The sequence below is a fragment of the Montipora foliosa genome, chromosome 6 (genome assembly GCF_036669935.1).
Source record: "Montipora foliosa isolate CH-2021 chromosome 6, ASM3666993v2, whole genome shotgun sequence".
In the NCBI taxonomy this organism is placed as follows: domain Eukaryota; kingdom Metazoa; phylum Cnidaria; class Anthozoa; order Scleractinia; family Acroporidae; genus Montipora; species Montipora foliosa.
In genome coordinates, this window is record NC_090874.1 from 2,057,817 (window position 1) to 2,070,316 (window position 12,500).

The 12,500-nt window shown below is 36.9% G+C and overlaps 3 protein-coding genes across 4 annotated transcripts in view; 2 read left to right on the forward strand and 1 right to left on the reverse strand.

Moving 5' to 3' along the window:
• Positions 1-663: 663 nt before the first annotated feature.
• LOC138006252 (N-acylethanolamine-hydrolyzing acid amidase-like) lies at positions 664-4,508 on the reverse strand. Its single transcript, XM_068852474.1, has 3 exons — positions 4,012-4,508; positions 2,618-2,975; positions 664-2,144 (listed from the first exon to the last, which is right to left on the reverse strand). Exons 1-3 carry the CDS (start codon positions 4,502-4,504, stop codon positions 1,913-1,915), a joined length of 1,083 nt encoding a protein of 360 aa, XP_068708575.1. The 5' UTR covers positions 4,505-4,508; the 3' UTR covers positions 664-1,912.
• Positions 4,509-4,577: 69 nt separating this feature from the next.
• On the forward strand, positions 4,578-5,669 carry LOC138006251 (charged multivesicular body protein 4b-like). The gene has a single exon (XM_068852473.1). The coding sequence runs from the start codon at positions 4,672-4,674 to the stop codon at positions 5,320-5,322; it is 651 nt and encodes a 216-aa protein (XP_068708574.1). The 5' UTR covers positions 4,578-4,671; the 3' UTR covers positions 5,323-5,669.
• Positions 5,670-6,661: 992 nt separating this feature from the next.
• The window catches only part of LOC138006248 (ATPase PAAT-like), a 17,817-nt gene continuing 11,978 nt past the window's right edge, over positions 6,662-12,500 (forward strand). The window contains exons 1-3 of one of the 2 annotated variants that reach the window (XM_068852465.1): positions 6,662-7,074; positions 10,913-11,155; positions 11,520-11,592. In XM_068852465.1, coding sequence (XP_068708566.1) covers positions 6,944-7,074; positions 10,913-11,155; positions 11,520-11,592 — 447 coding nt within the window. In that variant the 5' untranslated portion in view covers positions 6,662-6,943. The remainder of the gene's footprint in view (positions 7,075-10,912; positions 11,156-11,519; positions 11,593-12,500) is intronic. The other variant, XM_068852466.1, reaches the window with a different exon arrangement.

Genomic DNA, 12,500 nt, shown 5'->3' on the forward strand with positions numbered 1-12,500 from the left:
ATATAAATAATATATTGATAATAAAACATTGATATCGCAAAAAAAAAAAAAAAAAAAATAATAATAATAATACTTGAAATTAATAATTTAAAAAGTAGTCATTCTAACAATTGACAATAAAGTTAACAATAACAGGCAAAAGCCTTCATAAATAAATAAGTCTTTATAGTTCGTTTAAATACCAAAAAGTCATCGATGTAAAAGTAAAGTCAATTTATTTAACGTCGGCAGTTCCTTCAGTTACGAAACTGGTATCAATGGAAGCCGACGATGCGCCTTTTACCCCACCTCCCTCTGTCAGTGCTCCGTTTCACGGATATTTAAAGATATAGCTACACGGGTCAGAGGAAAGTGGAAACAGACGTTGAAGTCACCGAGGATCGAACTGGGGACTCCTTGCTCTGAAAGCCGCGCACTAGCCAACTGAGCTACGCCTGCAAATGTTGGTTTATGAGGAGAGGGGAAAAGAGTTCCCGGGAAAAAAACCTCTCCGAGCAGAATAGAGAACCAACAAACTCAACCCACATATGGCGTAGAATCCGGGAATCGATCCCCGGCCACATTGGTGGAAGGCGAGTGCTCTCGCCAGCCCTGCTCCCCTAATGTCTCTCACACTTGCAGGCAGGCAACTGCTATAGTAGTTCTTCAGAAGAACGAAGCTGGTATTTACTTTTCTCCTTTAATCGAACAAGATTTTAAACTCGATACGGTAGGTAACGGGTAGCCAATGCAAAGAAAATAAGACGGGTGTAATATGATTAAACCTTGGTGTTGAACAAATGAGCTGGGCAGCACTATTTTGGATGCGTTGTAACTTACTTATGTGTATCGCGGGAACTTTATAAAGAAGACTATTACAATAGTCTAAGTGGCAAATAACAATGGAGTGAACAAGCGTATGTGTGGCATCGATGGTGAGGTACTTTCTGATCCGTAGATGTAGCTTTACATATCTTATTAATGTGTGGAATCATACTCAGGTTCTGGTCAAACCATGATTTTAAGTTCCTACCTGAAGTTACGGGAGCTATACTGCTCTCATCAAGTACGTATTGTTCTACAAAACAATATCGCTAATGCATAATTAATTTATTCTGCATGCATAATGAAGTAGGGACCTGTACAGAAATCATCCCGATACCGGCCGCCCTTCTCATTTGCCACCTCTTGGATAAATTTAGCAAGACAGTAGTTCAATAATAAAGCATCCATGTTCTCATCATTGTCCTCGACATTACACAGGAGATGAAGCCATAATCATTGAAAACGCTTCCAACTTTCAAATCTGGAAATTTAAAATTTTTCGTCCTTTGCCATTCTCGAACAATTTCCACTGACCACTTATCTTTGTACTTCGTGCTCTTTGGTCTAGCTTCACTGACTAAAGCAGACTCATCTTCGACTGTTCTTGGAAATCTAAAACGCGACTGTACTTGCATCCATCTCTCAAAAGCACATGCGAAAATGACTTCCAAAAAAAAAAAATCACGACCAGGCCAACTTTGAATAATTTACATACTAATTTTGAAAACAATACAATACAATCATGAATAAACAAAAATACTACAATAGATGCTTTGAGAAGCCATATCAAAAACTCGTGCTTCGGGTTTCATTAGGGTTTCTAAACACCTCCAACAAATAAAGGCACTCGGCCAAAGGGGCCTCATGCTTTCATATGTTTCTCTGTGTTTGGAACCCCTGATAAAACCCTCGCACTCGTTGTTGATATATTACATAATGGTTGGTTTGATGCACAAAGGTAAACATAGTAATTAAAAATTTACTATGTTTGCAAAAAAAAAAAAATTAAAAAGATGTCAAACTATTTATTATCAGTTTTCATTGATAAGTGCTTAGGTCTTACAATTTCTCAGGAGTCAACAAAATCTTTCTCTCCATGAACACTCCACTAAGGTCGACGAATCCAAGTGTTGAAAAGATCAGGATTTTTGGCTTGCATAATGCATGTGTAAACAGTCTTGTTATTCAGCACAGGATGTTCTGACATAACACTAAACAGCGTCTCTGCATCAATTTTCTCTTGAGTAATCTTGGTCAGAGCCTTTATTGCTGGGTGTCGACGATCATCTGAAGGAGGGGGTGTGGTCCAATGGTCATAATTTGTTTCAACAAGGAACCACCTGTTACCACAAAAAAAATATATAAATGATAACTTTGTAGCACTTGGGGGGATCAGACAGGACACTTTTTGTCCTGATTTTGAGGGTTGGGTTTTGTTACTTGTTGGCTAAAACCTGGAAGGCTGGTATGAATAATGCACTTAATATTGTGAACCCACTTAAAAGGTGACTTACAGTGGTTACATGTATGTGACAATAATGATGATGATAATGATGCTGATAAAAGTGACAAAACTTTTAAAAGACTTATCACCAAATGGATAATAGCAAGGAAAGCCCCTAAACCCAGGCACCTTTGTTTAAAAAAACATCTCACTGTCTTCAGCATGGAGGAAACATTTGCTAGGTTTGAAGCAGTGGGAAGTTAATGCAGTTTTGCAAACTTTAGCGATACATTCTGACACAAATAACACTTTCTTGAAAAGAAAAATCAAAACGAATAACCGTAAAGAGATCTCTCATTATCTACTTACGGGTTCTTTCTGGTGTCATTGCTTAAGAGCCAGATATTTGCTGTGTCTTCTCTGTCTCGAGTGATCACAGCCCCCTGGCCAGCATTAACTCCTCCAAGAATAAGATAGCAATCTGCTATTAATGGCATTTGTGACAACACTTCTAAAGCATGATCAAAATCCATTCCAGGTGTACTAACTACATTTCGAACCAAAAATGTGACAGGTAAAGCCTTCTTGTTTAATAAAGCCAGTAAGATGTTTTGCCATACAAATCCCTGGTCTCTTTCATCAAGAGAGATTGTGAAAGCATTTGGTCGCTGAGCAGTCAAAAGTCCAACCTGACCAGCGAAAGTCACACCAGTGTACATTAGTTTTCCTAGTAAAGAAGAAAATATTAAAAACAGAAACTGTTACCACTATCTACTATTTCACAAGCTTGTTACTGGATTTTTTGGCACATTATTATATCTTGGAATGAAGGGGGTGTGTACATTAAGTATTTGTGAACTACAGATTGATATGAAATGTTTGTCAAGCAATAGCCCACTTTAAAATTCAGTCCAAAATAAAAGTCATCATCTCGAGGCTCTGGGGAATAAATGCAGGGATTTGTATGAGTTTATTCCCCTGAGCCTTGAGATGGTGCCTTTTGTGTAGGAATGAATTTTAATAGATCGAAAGTGGGCTATTGGACAGAACCCTGGAAAGTTTGGGTTGTTTGCAATTGCCTAGGTTGCATTAAAACACAAAAATATCCTTATCATTTTCTCTGGGGCAGATCCAGGTTTTAGGCTGAAGGGGTTCGATGAAAGGGAGCCACCTTTGGCGGCCCCCTGTAGGAGGTTTGCAGGGGAATCCTTCCCCGGAGAATTTTGAAATTTCAAGTCTTCGGAAACACAATTTCTGCTATTCTGAGGCAAAGTAAGCATGTTTCAATATCTCATTTTTTAAAATTAATGCCATTCTTTTTGCATCAAAATATAACAAAGCTGCATAAAAATGATGCAAATTTGCATTTGTAAAACTATGATAAAGATATACTGCATTTTGAAAGAGCCACATTCACAGTGAAACAAAAATTTATTTGTTTTTTTATGAAGAAAACGTTTCTTTCTTGAGCGGTAGAGGCCCAAGTTTTTGACAAAACCAACTAAACATATTAAAATTATTGGATTGCTGAGTTAAGCGCAGGATTGCTGAAAATTAATTTTGTTTTTAAAGGAACAAGGCATGTTTCAATATTCCCTTTTGTTTTTAATGAGGTGCACATGAGATGCAAGGTGGTTTTAGAACTGCGTAATGGGATTGCCTTGCCACAGGTACCGAAGGGCACCACGCAACTTCCAATTTTCTACGGACAAACAACCTCTCTGCAATCTCCACACTAAGGCGTTTGAAGAACGGCAAATTACCTTTGCTTTGGAAGTTTGATATAAAGGTGATATTACGTAGTATCCCAGTAAACCTGTAGTCGAGATTTCGACCATGGAAAATACTCCCTTGGTTATCCTGTGCAACAACACTGGTGCAGAATGCTGTCAAGTCATACATAATATTGAGGAGTAAAGTGTCCGTCAGGGTCAGGTTAAGCCCTTTGGATACACCTCTCATTTCTGCAGGAAACGGCTCAGGAAAATGTTTTTCCATGTACAAAGCGAGTAACTCCGCAAGCGGAACCAAATATGTTGGAATTTCTTGGCGTATGGCATCGACGATTAGCGGAGAGTATTTCGCGTATTTGCTCGTAACGTTAACCCATCTTTCTTCTGGAGGAAGATCAAGGTTTATGTTGTAGCTTGGTGCTTGAAATGGCTCCCCTTGTGCATTTCTGGCACTAAAACTAAACGCAAAGAAAATAATACGTAACGAAAGCCCAGCCATATTAACTTCAGTGAAAACTGTCATGTGATCCGAACACTTTTGACTTCCGCCTTCCAAAAATAAACTTGACAGCTTGGTGATGACGGTTTCCTGTTTGGCGTTATTAAACTTTTGAAACCTGCAGACTGGACGGCCGTTAAAATTGTTGAGCTTGCAAAAGACGTGTCGGTGCTGTTCCTTTTTCTGCAATCATGAGCAAGTTCAAGTCGCTTTTTGCTGTTAAAAACAAGGAAAACATTCCTTCCACTGAACACGCTGTTCAAAAGTTGAAGCAAACAGAGGAAATGTTGGAAAAGAAGCAAGAGTTCTTGGAGAAAAAAATTGAAATTGAAAACGCAACGGCGAAAAAACATGTCAAAACAAACAAGAGGATGGCTGTGCAGGCACTAAAGAGGCGAAAACGTCTCGAAAAGCAGCTGAGTCAAATAGATGGAACCTTGTCTACTTTAGAATTTCAGCGCGAGGCGCTCGAAAGCGCTGGAATAAACACAGAAGTTTTAAAAAGCATGAATTTTGCTGCTAAGGTTCTGAAGAGCGTCCATGATCAGGTTAGCACTGACGATGTTTATGACATTATCGACGATGTTCAGGAGCAAACAGATCTCTCCAGGGAAATCTCCGAAGCTATTTGTGGTGTTGGTTCGAATCAAGACATTGATGACGAGCAGCTTAATGAGGAGTTAGAGGCTATCAAACGGGAACTTTCGAATTCCAACATTGAAGAAATTACTGAAATGGAACGACAGCCTGCTGTAGATTTGCCCAGGGTTCCATCTGGAGAACTGCCTAATGGACAGAATACTCTTCACGATGAGAATGAAATGAAAGCATGTGCTCTGTGAATGAATGTGGTTGTGCTTATTGCTGTTTGCGGACTTTTGTTAATGTCAATTGATATAAATAACATCGTGACTTAATTTTAGATTTTTAAAGAGCGATATTAAGAAGTTCAGGAGAATTATTAATTGAATAAATAAATTTTCACAGGAGTATGTTTACTCATGTTTACTGACTCAGGTTTGAGGCAAATTATTTCAGGTAATGTTGTTCTTGGACATGTTTAAACTCCTTTTAAGTCTAGAGTTCCGAGATTAATAAATACGGGTTAGGGTTATTCTCAAAGAAATTAAAGGCATTATTCAAATGTATCTGAAATTTAAAAATAAATACTGGAATGGCACTTTAGAGATTGTTATGCAAATGGCTGTTAATTTATAAGCCTCGTAAATGAGTGAATTTGATGATGACTAGGGAACACTTGTCAAAAAACTTGAGTATTTCCTACAGAAGTCAAACCTATGACGTTCCCATCAATAATTTGGTTGTATGCTTTTATTTTTCATTTCTCAGGGATGATATAGGATTTGCCATCGGTCAATTTATATTGTGGCCATGAAAATTTAAGTAAGAAAAGTATGGTTTTTGTATTTTGTTAAGTCACTTACAACCATAATAATTATTGATATATTATGGTGGTCCCTTTTGGTTTCAAAACGTTCCATCAACTTGCAGAGCTAAGAGAGAATAAGAAAAATGTGGACTAGCCATGTCTGAGGTGTTGTCCAATGATAGTACAGCACAAATAAATGAGCTTTTGAAATGCTCATGGATGTAAGAATTAGAACAAGGAAGACAGGAGAAAAATAGAAAATTTCCTTATGTTACAAGAGAATAGGAGACCAAAGAAAAACAACCCTTAATATCACCCAAAATGGCATATTTTTTTCCCAGGTGGCCCAAGTTCTGTGTTGTTTTGAGTTTAGAGATATCATAGGTCTTCAGTTGAGGATATCTAGCGAAATAGTGGACAGAATGGCACCAGATTACCAAAGAAAGATAACAAAGAGACAACAGACAACTAAGTGCAACATTAGTGCTTATTGTTTTAATTAAACTTTTTGATTTATATCAGCTCTGTAAATTCAACACAACACAGAGCTTAGGTGACCTGTGCTCTTTTTTTGGAAATGCATTGATCATGAAAACATGATTAAATGCATAAATTCATTTTAATTTCTTCAGTTTTATAGGCCAATACAAATACAACATTTTGCCAGCTACAAGAACCAGATATTGTTAATTTTTATTTACCGTCATTCTATCGTCATCCGTAATTCCAGTCCTAATTCCAGCAGTTTGTTCTAATTTTCCATTTTCTGAAAAATGACTGTCGAAGACTGGGTACCACGGGCTCAGATTTTTCGCGCTTTGAAAGAAAACAAGTGTCACATCTCCCTTTTCTCGAGTTTTTGCCGTCCATTCAAAGGGAAAGTGCTATAACACTCTCAAAACGAGTAAAATATTTCTTATTTAAGAAAGCCTGGATTCTTCGTTTTGTTTAGAGGGGTCGAGTTTTTGCTGTGCTGTTCTGTAGATTCTGCGCCAATGATGTGTGGCATGTCTCTCATCGCTCACTTCAAATGCCCACACTGACGAAAGTAAATTCGGAGAATCGATTTTTTCATGGATCTGGAAGAATTATCAAACTTTTGGGCTAGATTTCAGATTTCGTTTTCATGGGACTATCCCGATGGTTTGGATATTCAAGCCGTGCAATCGGCCGTCTTCCACGTTGTTGGGGATGGCGAAACGAGGTAAGCTTTTGATATTTAAAGCGTATAGTAGTAACACTGACATTTATCATTACTGAGCATGCTGTTACAGTACAAACGGTTAAATCTTTTTGGTTTAATCATTGAGCTAAGCGACACTGATTTAGAGTAGTGCTTTTAGAACTCATATATTGGATGTGAAAATGTACTTCCTTTGGCGAGAAGAACGCAACCACGTACCAAATTATTTAGAAGTTCGTTGAATTTATCCATGAGATTTATTTAATGAACATGCTTAAACTTTTCGATCGTGGGCCATTCAAATGAAAATTAGCTTCTCTCGACTTAATCTAAACTTTTTAAACGTAAAAAAATGCAAATATATATTTAACATACAGTACGCTTTTCCGCAGTGACAAACATCCAGTTAGAACAGCAGAGGATCACGTTCAAGTTATGATTTCGGGTCACGCGACTTTTTTGTTGCTTAATAGTGATTCAATTCAATTCAAGGTGGTTGAGTAGAGCACTTGTTGTTTATTGAAGCAGTTTTAAACGAAAAACACTCAGTTATGTTTACGTTAAGTTCCCTTGTTGTAATATTACAAAACATTAGGAAACAACTATTTTTATCAAGTCGTGGGAATTTGTTCTGGTTGCCAGTTTTTTCAATATACGGTAATTTACTCTTGGGATGTTGATTTTAGAAAATGGTTTTTCTGAGTAAATGTTTATTCAATGCCCAAACAAACATGAACAATGAAAGGTTTTGCCCGTCATTTCAATGCTAATTCAACTGTCATGGCAGGAAACTCGATTTTCCTCAAGATTTCAAAGAGAGGGAAACTGGTACTGAAGGAAACTGGTGTTTGCTTTGGTAAAGGCCTTGATGATGAGGGAAAAACACAATAATTATCAAGGGAAACAGTTAAACTCATCATAAACCATATCACCACAACAAATTATAATAAAAATTATTATTATAAAAACAGATTACAAGTAGAAAAATTCAACAATAAATTACTATGAAAACCACCGATCTGTGGAATAGGCCTGAATTATGGCAGCTTTTGCAAGTACTGGAGCAGAAATTACATAAAACAAAAAAAGCAAAAGACAGAAAACAAAACAACTCCAAATAAAGACTAATCTCAAGTGACCAAAAACACAATGCTTTCCGGTATCTGTAGAAAGACCCTGAATTACTGAGTCACTGCCCCGCCCTCTTCCGCTTGTAAGTAGTTCAAATTCTTGAGAGGTGTTGTGTTGGACGTTACTTTTCAGGCCAGGAAACCTTTCTTGCACTCGAAGTAACAGCGAGTCCATTGTCGCACTTGCAGCCTCTTCGCTGGACAATTTCCTCGTGGGACTCATGATTTTGAAAACATATGTTTCCATTGTTGTGGTTGTTCTTGTACACCATGACGGCGAAAGCTGGCTGCTGCTCACACCATGGGAAAAGAATTTCATCAAAATGTTTAAAAAATAACTGACGTGGGCAGGGCAGTCACTCAATAATTCCGGCCCATTCCACAGATCGGTGTTTTTCATAGTGTTATCTTTACTATGATAAGCAACCTTTTTTGCATACCTCCCTGTTGAACTAATATTCGAAACTTCTCAATTTGGTTTCAAGGACCTATGTTTTTCAACTCGTCAAGTCCTGAAATTCAAAACAGTGAAAGCATCCGTTTGTTTGCCAAAAGACTTAAAGTACCCCTATCCCCAAGATATGTTTTTTGCTAAAATTAATCTTTGCACCTGTTTGAAACGCACTGCGGCAATTTTTTCCTTTTTCTAACAAATCCTGCCATTTTATAGGCTTCGAAAGTTGTGAAAATCCAAGCATCTTTCGTTCACGACCGAGTCAGAAGGGGAGTGGGTCTATTCCTGATATGACGTCACAATCTACATTGCATGCATGTTTACAAAGAGTTAATGCAATGTAAATCAGTTTGTGACGTCAACTCAGGAACAGACCTACTCCCCTTCTGACGCGGTTGTGGACAGAAGATGCATGGATTTTTGCAACTTTTGAAGCCTTTAAAATGGCAGGATTTGTTAGAAAAATGAAAAAATGGCCGCAACGCGTTTCGAACAGGTGCAAAGATTCATTTTAGCGAAAAAATATTTTGGGGTTAGGGGCACTTAAAAAAATTCCTTCTTTCTTAGTCATATATACTCTTTGTTGAGCTACATACTTCTTCTTTCCTCTTCTTTTCTTTTTCTTTTGTTTTTAAAAATAATACATTCTATATTTTATGCCGTCCCCATAATTTGTGTGATGTAACCTATGTTGTCAGGAAGCCTATAGCTCATAAGCCCCCGGCTTCCATATAGGCTTCCTTGTCATTACCACCTTAAACATTTTTAGTGTATCGTCTTTAAGTTATTATAAATTTCTAGTGTATTGTGGTTTTTTTTTTTAATTTCTTTTCTTTTATGTGGTTATTGCCAAAGGAAGTGAATGAATGAAAATGAGTGTTTTATATTATGATAATGAATATTAGACAAGAAAAATCAAAATTGAACTAGTTTGAAGAATTTTGAAGCAAGAAAAAATTAAACAACAACACATACTGCTCTATGAAGTGAGCTATGAAGTAATTGTTCCAAGTTGTTTCATTTTACAAAAGTGTCTTAATCGATCCTAGAATGTAAATGTTACTTTTGTATAATAGAATGTGGATCTCCAGTTTAAACTTACACATACCGGTAGCTGTCATCTCATTTGTGTTTTTTCTTCTGTTCGTAAAATCATCTATGGCTTCCTAGCTATTGCTGGTGCCATGTTCAGGATAATAAAATTTTCTAGATAAAGAGACAAACCCTTTCCTACATACATACATTCTTTATTTGGTAAAGCAGGTTAGGGATTTGGCAGCAATAGCTGATGTGGACCTGCTACATGTATTATTAAAGTACATATTGAGTTTAAAATTCCACAACTAGTACTATACATGTGACAAACTAATTTAAATTAGCAATAATTAGGTAACATAGAAGGAACAATATTTACAGTTAGTACCACATGTGGCCCATGCTCAGAGGGTGAAAATTATAAGGATTTGTATGGGAATCCCGATAACAAACACTCAAAAAGATATTTACTTGCAATAGTTCTTAATAAGAAAGCCATACTTTGTTGTCCTGTTGACTTTTTCGCTTTCTGTGCGGTTATTTGCCTGATTTAACACGATTTAAGCAACTTCCCAGCTTCCTGGGTTGTCACGTATACGCAAATAAAGGAAAGGCTGGAAAGTGAATTCTAGCTTACCCCACATATCGCCGATAAAATCACACTTCTCTGGCATCAGTCACGCTCAAACTCTGGTAATGGCCACATGGATAAAGTTACTTCTCTTTGCCCAAGTTTCAAGGTCCAGCTCGTATCCATTGCTGAGAACAGGGATGAACATTCAAATATTCAAAATCCTTTGAGGCTTGCTTAGAATGAATTTCGACATGGCTGGGCAACCGTCCACTTGAGCCTTGATACGATGAGAGCAAATCAGAGAACTCTTGCATGTAAATATCTTTTTGAGTGTTTGTCATTGGGATTCCCATACAAATCCTTATAAATTTCACCCTCCGAGCCTGGGCTGCCTGTGTTAGTACTGGACCTGTCTCAGTCAGGATTTTGCCACATGAATTATTTCCATGGAAACAGTAATAATTGATACTGGCCATACATTTTTTGTTTGTGAAAGCTGGCAAATTCAAAGTTGGGTGTGTACCTATTTTGGGATATCACGAAATATATGTTGCACAGTTTTCATATATTTTTCAAAAGAATCTTTCCTACCTGGATTGTAAGTTATAATAATAATTATGTTTAATGTTTGTCTAATAATTATTATTTGTCTAATTAATCGTTTAGGGCACAAGATCAGCTAGTTGTAGGATGTGTCCAATCTGCAGGAGCAGGGGTTACCCTCACAAGGCCAAAACCCCAACCTGGCTTAATACCCTGTGAAATGAGCTTCACAGCACATCCAATGGCACAAGAGTTCTATATCAAAAATATTGTTATTGTTTCTGAAGCAAGGAATGTTGAATTGTACATTGATGACAACTATGAGAAAACGGCAAGGGGCATTATGCTTACAATTAGGAAAGGAAGGTATATAATATTTCCTTTGATGAAAGAGGTTCTTTATACTTAAATGTGCTTAAAACACCACATTGATGGCAATCAACATGCATTTTTCTAAAGCCTTGAAACCTGTAGATTTACTTCTGAAATCAACTTTTTGGCATAATTTTAAGTATCTTAAGTATTTTCAAAATTATAGAAGCTTCTAGACTGGGATTCTTGCAATAAGTGACGCTTTGCTTTGGTCTTAAAAACATGCAGAATACATGTTACCGGTAATAAGATAACTTGCCCTCTCATAAAAAAAAGAAATTAATCTTCTTCCCTGTGCCAGTTCAAGTTTTATCTTTTAAAACAATGCTGACAAAGAACATCTTTCTTTCCATTTTAGAAAAGTGTCTTTGTTTGAAACTGAGTTTGATCTTACAGAGCATATTCATGGGACATGTCGATGCTTAATTAAGGTAACACCAGTCTTCAACTCCCTTTAAATTTATCATAGGTTTGTGCAGCCTGTTTCTTTTAAGTCATATTCACCAATCTTGTCTATTACAGCTGTACTACTAGTAAAAGTGTAAGCAAGTTCTTAATGGACCACTACCCTTTTAGGTCCTTTCAGAGCGTAGTTACTAAAACAAGGAATGACCTACAATGATCTACAATGACCAACAATGACCTGCAATGACCAACAATGAGGTACAATGAGCTACAATGATCTACAATGACCTACAATGAGGTACATTATGAGCTAAAATTAGCTTATGACCTGTAATGAGCTAAAATACCAGTAAGATAATTTGTAGCTCTGAGGGCACTGCAGCATGTTTGCATTACAAAGGTTAAAAACATTCCACTCTGTGCTTTGAATCAATCAAAACCTTGTTGCTGAGCAAGTTGAAAATATTCATTGTACACTGTGAACCAAAGAAAACATTGTGGGAAGAATAACTTATTAATTTATTATATCTTCTCTTCATTTTTTCCTGCTCTAATTAAAATTTTATCATTGCCAAGCAAAGCCTTGATATTTGTACATTTTCATTTTAGCTTTAAAACAAAGGAAAACCATGCAAGGGTCTTTTCCCAGTTTGTTTCTGCCGCCAAGGGCATGTGCATAATTGCTGTCATCATTTGGGCTGTCATGCAATGGACTAAAGGCGTTATGTTACAACGCACAATTGATGTTTTCTGCACACCAAACTCTTCACCCTGATCCTCATTTGTCTTTCTCTTTGATTGTAAGCCATTTAATTATAAGTAGGCCATTGTAGCTCATTGTAGGTCATAAGCTAATTTTAGCTTATAATGTACATTGCACCTCATTGTAGGTCATTGTAGGTCATTGTAGATCATTGTAGGTCTTTTTAGATCA